The sequence below is a fragment of the Micropterus dolomieu genome, linkage group LG15, assembly GCF_021292245.1.
Source record: "Micropterus dolomieu isolate WLL.071019.BEF.003 ecotype Adirondacks linkage group LG15, ASM2129224v1, whole genome shotgun sequence".
NCBI lineage: Eukaryota > Metazoa > Chordata > Actinopteri > Centrarchiformes > Centrarchidae > Micropterus > Micropterus dolomieu.
Genome location: NC_060164.1, coordinates 1,863,897 through 1,883,911, shown reverse-complemented (window position 1 = coordinate 1,883,911; position 20,015 = coordinate 1,863,897). Strand labels below are relative to the sequence as shown.

The window sequence follows — 20,015 nt, the reverse complement described above, 5'->3', positions numbered from 1 at the left end:
CTCTCCACCCCCCCCCACCCCACCCCACCCCACCACAACTGATCCACCCTCCCCTGTACCGTATGCAGCTCGAACCTGAGGCACATCTGAAAGTTATTACACGGGGCGCTTATGTGCCCGCTCTCACTCCCACGGTCTGCGCGGGGCTGCAGTGTGGATTTCACGCAGACAGATACAGAGACAGACTAACCGGCAGGGGGGCTTTGGACCCTATATTGCTCCTTCTAAACTACCCCCTCAATACAGACACACTCACAGTACAACTCCAGTGTCACAGACAGTGCGCATTCTCCATATCGGAAAGGGTGCATTTTAAATTATGTCGCAAACACTTGTCTAAAAGTGATCCAGCATTCAAGATCAGATATTAACTCCCCTAGTTTCTTTAAAAAATGTGTTAAAGATCTTCTTCAGGTTAATTCATTTATTCTTCAAGGGAGTATGAGGCAAATGTTTTTCTACCAAGATGAAATCTTAAGAACACACAGCCCTTTTTGTTATGAGTTATCATAAATCTAAATAATTATACACTATCGTGGTGTATAGTCTAACTGATGATCAGACCTAATAAATTATAATGGAGATGTATAAATACTTTTGTAGTAAACAGTTTTTAGATAAACGTGCAATATTACAATTCCAGGAGTTACACACAATAATAAGATTATCTCTTTGTTTTAAAGGGCCGGGAAATTATTATCATCTGTAAGCGGAGCAGTGCAGACCACTGTGTGTATGTAAAGCATATGTGAAGCCACCCAGGTTATAGCCTGTGTCTGTATTTCTGTTGATTGTTCAACCTGTTCGTCCGGTTCGCTGCAACCGGAGAGTTTGCTGGGCTCCTTGTCATTTTAACACGTGCATCTCTTTCTCTCCATCTGCCTTCATGTGCACGCGCTTTAGGGGCACATACATATAGGCACAGGCGCGTCCAAGTGAGCCTGTGGCCGGCATTGCGCGCATTTCTCAGACTGAAACATTGGCCACGACATGCGACAGACTTTGTTCACACACACTCCTCCGGTCTGTACTATATGCAGCAGTATTATATCCGCCCCCCTCCAGTGAGCTCCTGTCCACGGCTTCCCTTGCCCTGTTTTGCGTCCACCTCTCTCTCTCTCTCTCTCTCTGCATATTGCTTTCATTAGACATCTCTGGCTCTCTCTCTCTCACTCACGCGCGCACACACACACACTCTCTCTCTCTCTCTCTCTCTCTCTCTCTCTCTCTCTCACACACACACACACAAACACTCCTCCCTCCCTCCAAGTGCCTCTAGTCCGGCCCCCCTGATCTCTGTGTCCATTGGCTTCCACTGGGTCTATTTCTCATGTCCAGCCCCCACACCCCCTCCCTCCCCCTCTCCCTCTAATGACCGTCCATTGGTGTTGTTATTGCGCGTCCCGTCCGTCCCTCCTCCCACTCCCACTCCCACTCGGGTGCTTCGGCCCTGCCCATGTTTTTGTATGTCGGGTGTCCGTCCATCGCCTGACGTTCAAGTTCGCCGGGAACGTCACGTCCGTGCACTTGAACTTGCACAGCTCGGGGGGGGGGGGGGGGGGGGGGGGGGGGGGGGGGGGGGGGGCTTTTGCCATTTTTTCCATCTCTCTCCCCTTCTCTCTCTCCATCTACCTCTCTCTCACTCTCTCTCTTTTTTCTCTGCTCTCCTTTCTCAAAAAAGCCATGACGGCGATCCCGCGATCCATCTTCGCCTCCGCGCCATCTTTGTATTATTTCTAATTTATTTTATTTTTTTCTTGTGGATGTCAAAGGCGTTGGATGAAGATATTTTTTGCCCCACCGGAGTCTCCTCTCTAACCCCGGCTCTCCCCGATGTGATCCGCACTGAACGCCGCAGCCGCCAGCCACCATGTCTCGCCGCAAGCAAGGCAAACCCCAGCACTTAAGCAAACGGGATTTTTCGCGTAAGTAGAGATGAAAAAAGAAAGAAAAAAATTAACTTCTGGCTCCCTTTCAATCCATTCAGGAAAGGGAGAGGGGTAAAGGGCAGCAAAACAGGAGCTTGTGGACACCGGACGCACCGCTCGGACCCGCGGTCAACTGGACTTAACAACATGGAGAGAAAGTGCGACAGCTCCGTGCGTAAAAGCAGCTCGGAGATCCCTAATGCCCGAAAGAGAGAAAAAGTTTTGTGTGTCGGTATACACCCGTTAGTGCTTCTCTATTACATGGTGAGAATGTACATTCATCGGCTGTTAAATGCACTCGCCGTGGCTCCGGTGCCCCCACGGTCGCTCCGGTCAGTGGAAGCGCGCAGGGCTCCCGTAGCAGAGCGCGTCCTCTCCGCGGAGCTTCGTGGAGAAAGCACCCCCCGGAATATCGCTGTCTGATAGCTCTGCAGGCAGGCTTTTCATCTCCTCTCTCTCGTTCTATTTTTGGATTATTTTCAGACAAAAAAAACTTGGAGGTGGATTTTTGGATCGAGGGGGGAAAATTCTCGTGCCCGACTGTTTACAACTGTCTCCCTCGATGAGCAGCTCGGCGGTAGAGACAACACAAATCGATGTATTTCTTCACACCTTTAAACATTTTAATGCCTTCTATGTAAAGGTGATGTTTAGTTTAGATAAGAAGCTTTCTTCATAAAAAAAGACAGCAGAGCCACTGGAGCCCAGAGTTTGAGACAAGAAACACAGCAACAGGACATCAGTATATCTAGTCCTGTCGTTTTTGTTGTTTTTCTTATAAATTCAAATTTGGACCAAACACAAATCCAACTTAAGATTCTAAAGCTCCGTGTACAGCTAAGGTAAGGCATAAACCAGCTCAGTGGTGTGTTGTAGCTGCTGCTTATGAGGAAAGCGACTGGATTCCAACAATGTTTGAGTCGGTCGGCAGAATAAGTCTTTACGCACGGCGCTTAATTATCGCCAGCTTTATTTTTATCTAGTTTATTTGACGCGGGTGTCTGATATGTGACGGGAGAGCAGGTACGTGTGTTTTGGAAACTGCGGAGCGATTGGCAAAGTGGCGCTTGTCACCGCGCCATGTGCCGCACTGTACGCCACCTCGCAGCCATACAGCGGCTCTCGAAGTGGCCCGCAAACATAAAACAGGAAGATATTTGGGCATCTTTACGCATCTGTGCTTGATTGTGTTTCGGTATGTTGACTGGCTGTCGCCTGTGTTTGGTTTGAACAGAGAAAAAGTGTATGTGTGTGTGTGTGTGTGTGTGTGTGTGTGTGTGGCTGGGTGACAGCGCAGTCACCATGGCCATGTGTCGTCGCTAGGAGGCAGAGCGCGATCAGAAAATCCAGCGCTGAACTTGAACCTGATCAGTTTCACTGCCACCCCTATCTACACGGGCTACTATTTGGCTATCTCTTTAGAATAAAGGGAGCGTATACAAGACATGGGGGAGGGAGAGGGAGAGGGGGAGGGAGGACCCCAAGTGCTCAAAATCTACAACTCCTCTTCATCACCTCAAACCCACCTTCTTTCCTTGAATCTCCTTTTTTTGTGCGTTACATTTTCACACACATCCAGGCTGCAATCACCATATACAGCTACCCTGTAATAGACCTGTAGACCTTTCCTTTTACCCCCCTCAAACCTTACACCACATACATCATTTTGCATACAGATTCACATTTGTTACTAATGTAGCACATTATCTAACACCCATCGCTGATTATTTCTTGTTTTGAGCACCTGCGTCTTCATTTTGAGATATTTCTTACAATTCTACAATTTTATTGGATTAGTTAGCAAATACTACATTTCAAGTGTTTGATTTGTAATGGCATGCTCAGGCTGAATTTAAGCAGTAAAATGTAACTCGTTTTTTTTAGTGTTACATCTTTACATTTAATCCTCCAACTGAAATGACATTAACAGTAATTTCTATATTTTGCCCCAATGAATATAAACTTCAATTTGTTTATTTGGGGCAGAGAGCCAGTCTTCCCACAGTTAGGTTTTCTAGTTGTAACTGTTTATCAGACAGGTGGAACTTTTAAACTGCAGCTTAGTAAAAGGATTTCTAGTTGAGAGTGCATTTACACCTTCCTTTTTTTTTCTCCTTTAGGAAATGTGATTAAATTGTTATACATGGTTGGATATATTAATACACATTATGCTCCTCTCTGCTACCTATGCCGTTTATTTCACCCAGCTGCACTGCCCTAAAAATATATAGAAATATGTGATTTATGCATGTTTCTATTTTGTTCTTAAATATAAATTGAACTCATGGACGCTTGCTAGGTTGTTTTTACAAGAATATCGTATTTAGGTCTCTTACCCTCCCTCTTCATGCTCCATTAAATCCAACAAAATGTTTTTTCAAACCTCGGATATCCACTCTTGAGTTCAACTTAATAGGTGAGGAGCTTATGCAGCTTCATTTGATTTATTTATTTTGTTGTTTTATCCAGTGAATGTAATGCACCCCCCCCCCCCCCCCCCCCCCCCCCATTCTGGGAGCTGTTGTGTAACATGCATGGCATTGTGTTGACCTGAAGTTAAATCAAAGACGAGAAGGGTGGGGAGGAGGGAGAGGAGGAGGACTGGGTGTTGATGGGGTAGAGGACGGTAGTGTTGGTGGAGTTGGTGCAAGCTGGGAATTTATCATGTTATCTCCATGTCCCAGTTTGTGCACAGATGTCGCACAGGATTGCAACGTTCAAAAGATATTTCCTTGAGGGGATGTAGTCCACATTCAGACCCTGTCTCTATCTTTCTCTCGCTCCCTCTCTTTCTCTCCCTCACACAAACACACACACACTTGTGCATTCCTACACACACTCTTACACATGCATGCACAAGAACCCTATCCCTTTTATCAGACAAAATCTGTACCAATCACCCAGACAGTGAAAATTAAAATCTATTTTTTGATTCTCAGTGGTTTTAAGTTCATTAAAATGTGAAATTGGCGGCTGAGTAAAGAAGGTCAACATGCATTAGGCGGCTAGCACAGAGTCAGACTCTTCACCTTGGACTGGAAGATTTTCTTTAAAAGAGGGACAGTGAATTATGTTCTCCCTTTTCGCTTCTCTAATTCAGGGGGCCTCTCTGTTCACACTCCTCTCCCTCTCTGCAGGACGGTCTGAGCTTGACAAAAGGCTTCTTAAAAAAGTAGTCAGGAGTTAATCCGGCCTCGGAGGGGTGAGGAATCGGGTTGAACGGCTCATTTTGGGGTGATTTCCCGCTGTACAAGCAGCCGGTATCTAAGAACTATAAGTCAGGCACATGTAATCGAGGCTAAGGGAAGAGTTTTTCTGCTCCCAGACACACACTCTCTGTGCCGCCTGCCGTCCCTTTCCATTCCCCGGCACATGTGTTGGACATGTCTGTGACAGTTTTCCCTTCGGCTGATTACAGGATCAAAATCTGTACAAACAAGGTTAGGCAAGTCAAACTCATCCACATATTTAGTTTTTGGGTGAATGCTGTATTTAACCATCATTTTCTAAGCTTCCCCTGTCATTGGCAATGAAATTGTTATCTTTGAGGAATCTGATTTGAGCTTTGTATCTATTCAGGAGATTCTTTCCCACCATTTACTCTTATGATGTGTGACCCAGATCAACGTGCGTTGTAATCATTTTTCCTGCATTACATGCAGTTCTATCATTACAAGGCACATTTTCTCACCCCCTTATTGTGTGTACCACATGTCAGGCTTTTGTTTAGCTTTGACTCTTTAACTCTGATCCTCCATGTGACACAATGAGAAAGGTTTTGTGAGGACTCTTATCTTGTCATCTATTCCCACAAATAGTTGCATCAATAGGTTTAAATTACAAGAGAAAAAAAGAAAGATATGAACATGTGGTTGTTGCTTTTTCGCTTGGAGTACCTTCTAATTTTCTTTTTTGCTCACTCTCCCTCTTTCCTCCCACCCCCCTCTTCTTCTCCCTCATCCTCTGTGCTTGTTCCCCCCCTCTGCCTCGCCAGCAGCCGAGCCCCTCTCCACGGCCATCGTCTCGTCGGAGGAGCTGTCGGAACGCTGCTCAGAGCACTCAGAGGAGAGCGGCAGTCTCAACGGGCATCACCCGGGCTCGACCGTGGGCCGGCTAGCCCGGCTGGGTCATGATGCTCACCCCTCTCTGGAGCAGGACCTGCTGACCTGCGGCCAGTGCCAGGCCACTTTCCCACTAGCGGACATCCTGCTCTTCATTGAGCACAAGAGAAAGCGATGCCACGGGCCGCCCTGCCTAGCCATGGGCCGGGGGCTGGACAAGCCTCCCTCGCCCTCCCCTGGCCTGGCCCTCACCCCGTCGCCTGCACTGGGCTCTCTGCGCAGCCGGAGGCCCGTGGAAGTGGGCGTCCAGGCCACGCTGGCAGAAGACGACGAGGACCGGTTCTCATCGCCCCGGAGGATTTGTCCCAAACAGGAGCCCCTCCCAGGTAAACAGACCAACAAGCGTACATCGCATTTGTCTGGATTGGATCACAGTTGCAGTGGCACTCAGTAAGAGAGAAACGGCAGCTTCATTGAGGCAGTGGCTGCCAGATCATCTCTGTAGAGGATGTGATTAAGCCTGCGTATCAGCTTTTGTGCGAATTAGGAGGTAAAATCTGACAGAATATTAAAAATAGACAATAATTAAATGAACTCGTCCAGTTTGGAAGCAGCTTGCAGTGTTCAGATTCTACTTTTCTAATTGGCACATTGTCATTGTGGGTGTGTGTTGAGCTGGATGGGTGTACATTTTTGTGTGTGTTTCTGCAACGTCAGGTCTTGTTTTTTATATCGTCGACACAATGTGCGCGTGTTGTGGTGCGACGATCCGGCGTGGACTAGAGTCTAGCCTACATGTTGCAAATGATCTCCTTCCAAACCTTGTGGGGGCTGTAACAGTCTCAGCAAAAGTGTTTTTAGGGGAAACACACACATGCCAATCCATGTTAGGGCAAGAAATCTGATTGGCCCAGACTGGCTTGGGGGGTGGGGTGGGGGTTTTGTGAGACAAACAGCAACAGAGGGATGTCACAAGTGGGGAGGAAACCCGAGAGAATAAGCCTCTGTTCTGTTATTTATTTATTTATTTATTTTTTTACAGCTGACACAAAGCACACACACTGGTTTGATTTAGGATGGCTTTCTTTCTCTCACTATGTGTTTGTGTGGGTGTGTGTGTGTGTGAATAGTCTTCTGTCTTTCCTGAGTAGTGTAAAGGGCAGTGTGTATGTTTTTGTGTGTGCGAGAGAGTGTGTAAGACAATGTAACGGATCTAATCATTAACCCAAGTCTGACCAATTGTCCTTCCACTGATCCACTGAATTCATTGCAGAAAGTGTGTTTGTCAGTGAATGTATGTGTTTGTGCGCTTTCCCACTTTGGCCATGGTGACCAAATCCCACAGGCCAGTGGCAAAGAGACATCGGTGACCTTGACTGTGTGGTACCATTGGTCAGTGTATTAGTGCACTTGCGAGTCCTCGGGGTGAGTGTGTGTTTGTGTGTATGCTAATAGAGGATCAGTAACTGAACTGAATGTTGGGAAAACTGTGTGTTTGTGTGTGACTTCCAGTCTGGGGAGTAACTGCAGCCTCTTTCTGGGATTGGGTGCCTAGAATGTGTGTTCTTGCATAACGTGTGTGTGTGTATTTGTGTGTGTGTGTGTACCTCTCTCATGTGGCCCTGGCAGATGTGTCCTGCTCTCAGTGTGGTTTCTCCTCTTCCACTGCCACATCTTTCCCGACTAAATGCAGCCCAGCTCTCGATCTTTTTTTATTTATGGAGGCTTAGTTTACCTACCAAACTTCATAGGTAAAATGCATGATTTTATTCCAGTTAGATCTCCCATATTCCCTTCTCGTCCGTCTCCTTTTTCCAGTGAAAGAATCAAATGAGAGGCGAGCAGAGAGCAGGAAAAGCCAGTTTTAGTTTTGCTCTTAGAGGGAAAGTCATTTATTTAAAGCGTCTGAACACCACTAATTATTTGTTGCGGCGCCATTTTTTTCTTCTTCGTGCATTTTAATTAGCAGTAGTTTTTAGTGGCGGGCTGCCTGTACTAAATTAGCCGTTACAGAGAGAAAGAGAGCGAGATAGAGAGGGAGGGAGAGAGAAAGGGGGTGAAGATGAAATACACCGGCGGAAACACACTAGCAAAATACACACTTTATCACTTTGTTCGTTGAATGCAGCTCAGGAATCCTAAATGTGGCAGTTTGTTTTTCGATTTTGGAGTTAGTGTGTGTTTGAGGATATAAGCCCAATAAGATGCTTGTCGTTTCTCGCAATTCACCTCAGTTCTCATAATTTCTACAGTTAGAAATGGAGATGAGGAAAATAGTTGTCAAAGATGCATTTGACCTTTGACCTTTGGTCTTCGCAGGCTAAAGATAAATCTATCTACTCTATGTCAGCTGGAAAGATCTTTTTCTTTTTTTTTGCCAAAGCTGCTTGCGTCTCTGCAGTGACTATACATTTCAACACCCACTCCCCTACACTCTAACACACACACACACACACACACACACACACTCTCTCACAGACACTCACCAGCTAAACTGGGTTATTAGAGCGATTTACATCATAATACAGGCGTCTGGTTGCTTCAATAGCGTTGTGTGTGGGAACGTCTTGGTAGGAACAGCTGTACACTCAGACAGGAGAAGAAAACAGGACAGCAGTATTATATATCTTGTCTGATGTTGACGTCAAGCTGAACAACAGACAGGCTGAGCATTATTAAATGTTTGCTGTTTGGAATTTTAAACAGAGAAGAAAAACTCATCGTTTAAAATCTCCATCTGCACAAGGAATTCACCATTTAATTAACACCTATCCTCCTTAATCGATGCTTTTTTTGTTTTAAAAACCTTCTCTCAGCTACTGGACACACACCAGCACAAACATCAACCTCACATGCTGAATTTACGCAACACATCCATTCTGATAGCCGTTAATGAAAGCCAGTATTTTCCTCTCCAACCCCAGCTTTCATCCTAATTGACCCCAAACTGTCACGGTGAAGTAAATATGTGAAAGGCAGAAGAAAAAAAATCTCTGCTGGAATTTCACCCGTGATTATAGCCGTCCAAAAGCATTCCTAATGACAAAAAAAGGAGTCAAGGGAAGAATGCGTGTGTGTTTCTTATTTTGTAAATGCCGGCTTGGTGTATCGCAGTGTCTCGTAGGTTTTCCTTACAGTGTATGAGGCCTCTACTCAGCCAGTAAGGCATCAAAATGGCAAGAATAACAAGACATTAATTATATATTCAGAAAAGGCATAATTTCATATCTCTTAAGATATGCCAGTTTAATACCGGTGGTTGACCTCAATATTTGAAATTTAACACTATTTCCAGTGAGTTTATGTTTTAGTGTCCATATTACTCATCCTACAAGTATTTTAATCAGAACAAAAATATGATCAACATAATTTTCAATTTATCTTTTTGTCTTTTGGGGGGATGTACTGCTGTAATGAGAACAATATTTTATTTATTGTTGCAGGAAACCCCTTTCCTTTACCTCTGCATATGTAGCTTGTTTTTATGCATGCATCTGCTTGTATAATGTGATGGCTGCTTATTGTAAAATGTGTGTCTGTGTCTATGGTCAGAGTGATACAGAGCTCCTCTGGCTGCTGCGAGGCTCAGAGGAACACAAAGCGTCGGACTTGCGCCGGAACGCTGCTATTTACATATCAAACAGCTCCGACCGAGGAGAGCCGAGACATTACCTGTGTGTGTGTGTGTGTGTGTGTGTGTGTGTGTGTGAGCGAGAGAGCTCTGTACAGGCAAAATGCCGATCAGTGATGCAAAAAGACAGCATACCCGCCCACCCACACCACACACAGACTCACACACACATGTGCTCTCTCTCTCTTGCCCATTTATTCTATTAATCCCTGACTGAGATGAAAATTCTGATTATAATCCCTGAGGCGCCCCTCATTCAGAAACAGCATCGCTAATGTCTCAAAAGAGAGGGGTTTGCATGTGTGTGTGTGTGTGTGTGTGTGTGTGTGTACACTGGCGTGTGTGAATGGCTATGTCTGTCTCTCTTTTTTTCTTTCTTTTAACTGAAAGTGGTGATGATTGAAAAAAAAAAATTCTTGGCTTGAAAATTGAAATTTAGAATGAATTCTTTGTGGATTATTTCTACAGTAAATACAATTTCTGCTGTCCAGTTGATTTCTCATAATTAGCATCAAGAATTTTAATCCTTTCCTCTATGGACAATCAGTCATAATATGTGTGTTAATGAGCTGAAATTGATATGCGGCCAGTACAAAGAATTATTATTGACCACTGATTTTATTGAGCAATATTGGCTGCTAAACTGTATTAGCCTAGCAATATTAGCTCATTAACAGAGATATTATCAATACTCGTAAGTGATGATAAATCCAAATATTTCTCCAGACTAATTAATCAGACATACTGATATTTTTTTGCCAAAAATGATCCAGTTTTCAATCCTTCATTATGGTCAGCCCTCTGAAGAGTCATCCTGGCTTGAAGCCTCATAACATGAGTATTGTTAGTCTATGATGTAGTGATTAGCAATTAGCTTATCATCACTGCCTAATGCTACCCACCTCAATACACATTAGTGAATTTTTAACACCCATTTATTGTCTGGCTCTGTGTCAGATCTCTCCATCTCATGTCTATTCTCTCGTTTTCATTTTCTCTTTTGGCTCATGCGTCTGTCTGTCTCCCTGCAACATTAGCAGTCAATGCAAATCTGGGACAGCCAATTGATGCTGAATCAATTACAGTATGTTCGGCGTGTGTATCTCATGCTGTAGCACATCCTGGCAAGCCTACAAAGATTTCACACAGTGGCTGCCGTTGCTAATCTATCGTCACTCTCTCTGCTCTTCTCAACGTAAGATTTTATTTAGTGGACTCAAGTGCAGCGTTTGAACTCTAGCGTTTCTCTCCCGGTGCAGTGAGAATCTGACTGTGCGTGCATTTTGAATGAGCGTACTGAATGTAAACATGTTCGTGTGTGCAGGAGTCTTCAGCAGCAGGATAACACATACAGCAGGCCCCGGGAATGACTGGAAAAGCTAATAATCTGCCAACAGACTGGATTGTGTTTTATATTCAGCACTCACAAAAAAAACCCTCCATAAACTGTCTATTGACTAAACTGTTGATTATTGCTGTAAATGTGTGGGTGTGTGTTTGCCGAGTGTGTCTGCTATCCAGACGGAAGCAAAAAACTTGGAATTCACTGCTGGCAAATTTCGGAAGTAGTAATACAACAAGGACTGGAAAAAGAAGAGCTTTGTGTCGCTCAAAATAGAATGTAAAGCACTTCACGTGAATTTAAAGTTGCTTTTCTCCAGCCTGTGCTGGGAAAGTCCAGACCAGCGAGCCTGTTGATTTATCCTTTATCCTGTTTGGTAATGTTGACAGCATACACACAGACTCAGACACACACCCATATTTTGTTACATAAGACAGTAGTGGGGCAGCAGCATTGAATTGCTGAACGAAATCTTGTTTCCTTTAGTCCTGGCTCTGTATTTAAAGGTGTACTCTAGCAATTTAATATTGCGCTTCTTTAAAGTTTGGGGAATCTCGAGAGACAGATTAAAAAAAGAATGGTCAAAATCAAAGCAGCAGAAGCTGAAAAATCCTGACATTTAGTCCAGAGTACGGGTCAAGCTTCAAAATGCTAGATCCTACCTTTTGCCATAATGCAACTAATACAAAATTTTTACAACCTTCCCTGCCCTGTTAACACCTACAGGTTTCAAACTCTATAGGTCCAGTTTGTATAGCAGGCTTTTTGTTATAAATTTGTGGTCTCCTGGCCCACGCTGAAATAACCCTGATGTCATCACAATGACATCATCAGGGTTTATTTTCCCAAACTTGACAAAGGCACAGAAGACATTATACTATTAGTTAAGTAGTAATAGAATCTGTGTAGTTTCCCTTCAGTTGACTTTACACGGAACTTGCCAAAGTGCCATTGAGCTAGACAATGGACTCTTAGGTCCAGGGCTGCTTTCTGAATGTGACCTTTGACCTCTCTGTGGACTAGAGAAGAGTAGAGACAAGAGAGTTTCCCTGTGGTGGTCTATAACTCTCACATTATTATGTTAGTGGTTGGAAGATGGGTTCTGTACAGGCAAAAACATTATTACGGCAAGTTGTTTTGATTGGTAGTTTTTACAGCAAACTAGATTCATCATTGTAGCAAAAACACATTATTTAACAGTGAAAGACTTTTAAACCAGTAGCTTCCTCACACACATCGTCTGCTTTCTCAGGAAGCGATGCCTTTCATGTGTGTGGTGGGCTCGGAATAAATAGTAGAGGAGCAGGGCATGAACAGCAACAACCACCGCAGTGGCTGAACAGACAACAACGTCGACATCAAAGGGTAAAAAAAGTCCAAGAGAAAGGCGTCACGCCGCCCACGCGCTTTGATTGACAGCTGATCCCCGGGAAGTTCAGTGCAGACACGCACTGCAGCGGTGGTGACCAAGGCCGGAGACAGATCTGCAGAAAACAAAAGATCTCGCAGATGATCGTGGTCGGCAAACTATTCTGAAACAATGACAATGTCGGAGAACAATGAGACAGTACAAAGGCCAGCGTTATTTCCCAGTCTGCAGTATTTGCAGCGGTGGCGGTGTGTCAGTGACGTGTGTGACGTCAAGCGGACTACTGTACGCACTGTGATGGAGGATTGTTTATTGATCTGGCTCGTTGTGTTTATGCGAGTGATTTGACATCCACGCTACATCTACTCCGTCGTGGTGAGAGGGAAAGCTGCTGTTTTTGGCTCTCTTGCTGCTCGTTGTGTGTGTGTGTGTGTGTTTATTCCTGTGCGCTCATAGACACACTCACAAAAAGACACACTGCTCGGTCTGCTCAGGGGGTGCACATGTAACTCAGCTCTCTTATTATGTTGAAAGCAGTTGAAGGCCTGTTCATAAAACTGTTTATACACTACAAAGCTTATTTATATAGGCCACTGGATTACAGACTGGCTCTACACACACACACACCCCACATGCATCACACACATACAGTATATTCAGATCTCACTGGCCAGAAATGTGTTCATTCGTCAGTGCTTCTCTTTGTATGTACCTGTTATTATACAGCATGCATACATGTATGTGTGTGCTCGTTTTTTAGTGTGGCACGAGTAAACATGAAAGAGCTTGTGTGAGCTGGCATTGTGGATGCAGGACATCCCCTGGTAAAGTGTGCCAGGGCTGAGCTGGCAGTGTGTGTGTGTGTGGCCAGTATGTGTGTGCATGTGTGTGGAACTGCCTGGCTCCATGCTCTGGTTTCATGTTCCCCATTTGGCTGAACTAGTACTACAACTGCAGGATAGCAGCACACACACACACACACACACATGCTGCCACCCTGTAACTGTGTGTGTTGATAAGTGGAGCGTACATAGTTTATGCCCAGCTCCATATGAGTGGGTCTAATCTTTTATTTTGGCATTGTGAGTGTCAGTTTGTTTCTTTCTCTCACTCCCACCACCTTTTCCACTTTACATCTTTCAAATCAAACGCGGGTTCGGTGCCAAAAAAAGAGTGATCCTCAAAGCAGGTTGACATATGTAATTCTGAGGCTCTCAGGCAACTCACAGCAAATGCGCAAGACAAACGTGCAAACTCAGTCATTTACAGTGATGATGTAATGGACTTTGTAAAAAAAATAAAAATACTAAGTTACTTTTCAGGAAGAAACATGTGTCTCCAAGTCTGGTGAATTTATGAAGAATTTAGACAATAAAACAGTCAGTCAATCAAGTAGTCGATTAACCGATAATGATAATCACTCAGAGAAAATGATGTGAAGATGTCACCTTGTGATGTGCATCACAACTTTCAGACATGTTATAGACAAAACTATTACTTGATTAATCAATAAATTAACAGCTGAATCAATAATAACTGGTAGATGCAGCCTTCTTCCTCATCTTAGGTTAATAAAACAATAGTCCCACAGGCTCGACTGAACGGGTTAAAGAACTCTTGTTCCTCAAGTCTGTCAAACTGTTAAATCAGAGTTTGGGGTCTCAGTAGGCGTCGGTGTTCCTGCACTGAATGTAAAAAGGAGTGATTAAGTAGATTGCACTGCGGCCACTTATTCGTAATGTCAGGAGTATTTTAATAATTTCTCTTCCCCTGTCAGCCATAAACCCCCCCCCCCCCCCCCCCCCCCCCCCCCCCCCCCCCCCCGCTCCTCAAACCTTCCGACTTACCTCACCACTCACTATGAAGGGCAAGAAATAATACTATTAAATAAAATAATATAATAAGACACCTACAGGTTAATTCACACACAAGTATGCAAACACGAGTGCACCAGTACAGTTGACATGACAGGAAAGCAGAAAGACCACATTTCTGCTGCAACAGATTGTGCTTTTTGTTGTTGTTGCTATTTCCTAGTGAATTGTAATTTTACCTTATTAAATGTATTAAAATAAAATAAGGGAATTATACCACTTTTTTACATAACCGCTGGATACGTGCAGCTGGTGACAATTAGTAGACATCGTTTCATTTGATCTGACCTTCAGATACCATCACATTTTCATTATTATCACCTTAACTGTTTTCTTGTGCCATCATGGACAGCGGTGTTTCCAGTCTGGCATGGACACATTGCCGGAGGAAACGTTTCTGTAATACAGATCTCTCGGCTCAAAAAAGGTGTGAGATAAAAAAAAACAACTATATCTTATGATGTCCTAAAACATAAAGCTTTTGTCATGTTAAACCCCAAACCCCACAATTACACTTGTTCAGTCAGTCCTCAGACGTCGAGGTATACACTGATGAAAAAATGCTTAAAAAAGCATACACATAAACACACGCAGACACACACAAACACAAACACACACAACATGTATAAGGAACTCCCCCATTGCCACCAGCAGCAGCAGCACTGACTCTTCCCGATAATTTGCGGAGGCTTATTTGAATTTTAAGCGCTACTTTAATCTTCAAAGCTCAAATAGCTTTATGAATATGCATGCAGTGGGCAGACTTTAGTTCATTACCTAGTTGTAAATTCTAATGGCCATTAGGTCCTCACAGTAATTGCCAATTGTTTTGCATTTTTGATTGGCCTATTACCATGCGTATTCGCAGCGCACATCAGCTACGCTTGTCAGAGCTGGCATGTCAGGGGGTGTTTGTGTGCGTGTGTTTTCATGCCTGTGTGTGTATATCCTTGTTTGTGCCTTGGATGAGAGATGTGTGCGTGTGTAGGTGTGTGTGTGTGTGTGTGTGTGTGTGTGTGAGCTGGGTGTGTTTTTTAGGCTAATATAAATGAAAGTTTCATTTTTTTTAATTGTGTGAAGATTGAGAGCCGAGCCAGAGATTGGACATATTTAATTTACATGATGTCTCGTCTGTTCCCTCATTACACTGCCTGTCTCTCACAAACACATACACAAACACACACACACACACCCCCACACACACACCAAGTATACCCAATGCAAACCATCTGGCTCTCTCCTGTACTTGTCGGTCTTGACATGGTAAAATGATTTCTCAATGCCCGTCTCTCTCTCTCTCTCTCTGTCAGCCTATTCATTTTTAGTGTCACCCCCCCTTTCTGTTTCTCCTTGAACAAACAGATGTCAGATACCTCTCTTTTCTCTCTCTACTCGTCCCTCCCAGACTCTATCTAAGGCTGCCATTTTGGAGACAGTGATTTGTCTTCCTAAGTGAGTTTCTCCGTATACATGGATGGAAACTCGTCAAAAAAGAAAGAAAGGAAACGAATTCCATTGTTCTGTCCTCGTCTTTGTCCTCTCGTTGCGTCTCTCTCTCTCTGTCTCTCTCTCTTTGTGTCAGGCGGTTGTGCGTACACACAAGAAAATAGGCACCTGTGCGTCAACACACACCTTACGGACACACACCTTATGCTTCCTTTGTACTCAAAAAGAAAGTGTTTTTTTTGTTAGAGGAAGACAAAAGAAAGAAAATCTATAAAATAAATCAATTTTTGTCTAATAATGAGGCCGGACAATTAAGAAAATGAGAACAAAGACGGAAAAAGCAGCAACAACAAACAAGCACAACTTGTGCACAGGCATAAATCTTTATGTTTTCTTCTCTGGTTTCCTTTGTTGCTTTTTCACCCATCTTTTCACTCTCCCCTTCTAAACTAACACGCACACACACACACACACACACTACTCTTCTTCCTCGCGTCTTCCCTAGTTTGTGTACAAGTGCTGTGAGGGAGATATGTGAACCTACATAGCGATGAAAAGGAATTCTTAATTGCCCAGAAATGAGCAATGTTACAAACGGCGGTGTAATGGACGCAGCCGAGGGGAAGGATTGTGTGTGTGTGTGTGTGTGTGTGTTCGGAGGGGTTGTCTCCGGTGGGACTCACAAGGCCTGTTTCCTGAGGTCTCTTTTAGCCCCCCTGCAAATACTCACACACACACACACACACACACACACACACACACACACAATCATACACATGCACACACACCCTATATACCTCTGGCTGCTGTTACTCACTTCAAAGTTGTTAATATTCAGCTGGGAAACTGTATCCAGAGCACAGCTAAATTATTAAGCGTATGAACTTTTTAGGCAGTAAGATGAACTGATGGGCCACATCTATGAGATCCTCCTCTTCTTCATGTGTGTGTGTGCGTTTGTGTGTGTACATGCCCTCTCCTTCTGCCCGATGCTTGGTCTTTGGCCAAGGGCATGCATAATTGATCCTGTGCCCGCTATCATTTTCTTGATGTAATTGCCCCGGTAAGATATGATGAAATCTAATGGATAATTTATCCTCCCCCCAAACAGATAAAGAACTACTTAAATGTACTTTATAGGCATTTTTGAGTGTGCGCAAGTGTGTTTCGTAGTACACTAATATAGCCTACACTAATATCCCAGATGTGTGTGTGGTCAATCTGGAAAAAAAAAGGTAACTGATATTGTTGCTGAGGAGTAAAAAAATCTCAGAAATGTGTAAAATGTTGATATCTTTAAGGTGTTTTTGAAAGTAAACTAACTAAAACCGCCACTTTTTGATGCTGACATGAATCATAATGTAGATTTATAATATATTCCATTGCTAGAGCTAAAAACTATTTAAGAATAAGGTGAAGAAATAAAAATAAAAAAAATGTTTCAATGAAAAGCAACTGATTTGTCTTGTTTTTAAGGCTGTCTGAAGGTCGAGGTTTAATTCCCACCGCATCAATGGGATGTAAGAAAATCAACTGTGTTTTGTTTTAACATTGTAAAAAGCTTCGAGAGTCTTAAGATTTTGTCAGATTTTCCCCACCTCTAGTGGAATCATAACATAATTTAACAGAAGCTAAAATGACAAAATTGCCCTCAACAACAATATTTAACACTTACTTCATCACGTTCCACTCAACCTGTCCCCGAACACAAAACGACAAAAACGTATTTAAAAATAAAGACATCTTGCCCAAATAAGCAAGGAGGAAAGCCAGTCTTTTGTTTGAGTGTGTGTGTGTGTGTGTGTGTGTGTGTGTGTGTGTGTGTGTGTGTTTTGAGCAAAGGCCAAAAGAGAAATGCCCCTTTCACCTGCTCTTTCTAAATTTCCCTTCATTTTTCACTCGCTTTCTGTCTGTCCTCCTCTTCTCTTTCTTTGTCGATCCCCCCCCCCCCCGTACAGCAGTTTTCCGTTGCAAGACAGATGTGTTTCAACATGCTCCGGACTGTAGCTAACACTGCTGATCCCTCTCTCTCTCTCTCTCTCACACACACACACACACACATACTTTCTATCTCCCTTAATTAAATAGAATCTAACCCATCTTTTGGCCTTTTTTTGATTTCTGACTCTTTTGCTTCTTGGTGAAAAGCGTCTGTTCAAAGGTACTCTCTTAAGACGAATGTGTGTGTGCATTCAGTGTCTGCCAACACACAGACCAAGCCACACACTCACACACACACACACACACACACACACACACACACTGTTTGTCTTTGCCGTACAATCTGCAACGCTGGGAGAGGTGGGTTGAGATGACTCAAAAAAAAAGACAGAAAGAGAGAGACAGGGAGATGGGGAGGAGAGGGCAAGGAGGAGAGGGCATAGGGGTAGAGTACCATGGGGGGATAGGGGATGTGAAAGAGAGAGAGATAGAGAGTGAGGGTAGAGCAAGGCAGGAAAGGCTGGGTCCTGGTGGTGGCTGTCCATTAACAGATGAACTTGGCTGACGTCCAAATGTTTGATGAGACCGGTGTCACTGGGCCGGCTGTGCGTGTGGATGGGTGGGTGTGGGGGCTACACACACACACACACACACACACACACACACACGCGTGAATACACGCACTATCTTTCCTCGCTTTGGCTCTGCACATTAACCCACTGTTAGCGTTCAGTCATTCTCATTTTTATCTACCTGCATACACCCCTCTCTGTCTCTCTCTCTCTGTCTCTCTCTCTGTCTCTCTCACTCACACACACTCACACAACAGGACCGGTTGTCTTTTACAGGACCAGTTCAGACTGGTTTTCGGGCATGGAATCTGCCATGGAGGGTTAAAGAAAGAAAGAAAAATGAAAAGCAACAAAAAAAGTTCAAATACAAACAGAAAAAGAAAAAATTACAGCATTTCCACTAATACCCCTGAACTGCCAAGCACCCCCCACTTCAAGCGGCAGAAAATCGCACATAGGGAAAGACAGATAGACAAGGCAGAAAGAAAGCAGGAGGAAGTAAAATATACATATTTTTAACCTTCGTGGAGCTGCTGCTTGTGTAACTGAGTGCGAGTTGACAGTGCAGGAGCACATTTATATTTACAGCAACAGCCGGGGTCAGGAGGTGCAGCAGGAAGGAGGGAGGGTTACACACTTTCTGTAAATTTACACTGCTGAGCTGCTGCTGCTGCTGTTGGCTGCCGAGCAGGTTCAGTGGGTTTGATGCCTTGCTTAAGGGCACTGACATGTCAGCTAGTTAGTACAATGAGTCGAGTTTCTACTTTGTAGTTCTAGCTGTCATGATGTTCTTTGACTTTTGATTGATGAGATTCTGACCAAAGCATTTATTTCTAGGTACTATTTTCTGCTCCTGTTCCACCGTTGTTTACAAGTGGGCACTTAGGATGGCTTAGTGCCATGCTCAAGGGTACTTTCGCAGTATATTTAGGATTTGGATCTTTGGACCTTACTTTACTTTACTGTTGTATGATTTTTTCTGCCCATAACTCTATTGTGTTGTACAATACACACTGTCCTACACACTTGTAATACAGATCAAAGGTGAGAGTGGAGTGTGAGAGTTGCGTGATGATTAAAATATGACCAAAAACATACAGGAAATAAGCCATAAAGTCTACAGTTACCAGTTAGGTGCTTGCACACATAAATACTCACACCTTCAAGAAGAAAACAGCAAAGCTTACAGACATTTCTTGAATACAGAGGGTTCCTCACAACAGCTTATTAATGATGTGCAGGTTTAAGAAATGGTGAAAAAAAGCAAGTTCGTTTGTCAGCATGGCATATTGTAAAATTGTAGACAGGAAGGTTTTATTTGCATTGAAAAAAAAGTCTTTAATATATTTTGCTGATCTTTCACACATGCAAAGCTTGAAAGCATTGTTGCAAAGGCATTAAAATACCTAGAAAAATAGCATAATGTGGTCTTATGTAATGATTTTGCATTCATGTCAGTATGCTCAGTAATGGGAGATCCATATAGTTGAACTTCTTTAAATAACAGAAGAATTCAGGCCTATTGCTTATGACAATCCATCTTTGTGTAGCTCGACTGAACAGATCCCAGTGGCTATCAGAGGTACAGTATAGATGTGAATCTGGACCCAACAATATACATATAGTTGTGTATAAAGTTCATATTTGTGCATATTTGTACCAGTACTGCATAGGCTCCATGTTGAACCTTGTGGTCACTGCAAACACAAATCTTTCATGAGAGTTTCACAATAAAGGCATGCAGATGTGCCCATGCAGACAGTCAATATTTATGAACATGTGTATATGGATTTTTGATTTTGTATCTTTTTTTGTAACTCTGCATATGTGTGACATTCTGCCTGAACAACA

General features: G+C 43.5%; 1 protein-coding gene across 2 annotated transcripts in view; it reads left to right on the top strand.

Moving 5' to 3' along the window:
- The first annotated feature begins 1,737 nt into the window (after positions 1–1,737).
- Positions 1,738–20,015, top strand: part of bcl11aa (BAF chromatin remodeling complex subunit BCL11A a) — a 51,444-nt gene continuing 33,166 nt past the window's right edge. Inside the window, exons 1-2 of one of the 2 annotated variants that reach the window (XM_046071201.1) lie at positions 1,738–1,925; positions 5,926–6,375. In XM_046071201.1, the coding sequence (XP_045927157.1) occupies positions 1,871–1,925; positions 5,926–6,375 (505 nt within the window). In that variant the 5' untranslated portion in view covers positions 1,738–1,870. Of the gene's footprint in view, positions 1,926–5,922; positions 6,376–20,015 lie in introns of both variants that reach the window. The other variant, XM_046071200.1, reaches the window with a different exon arrangement.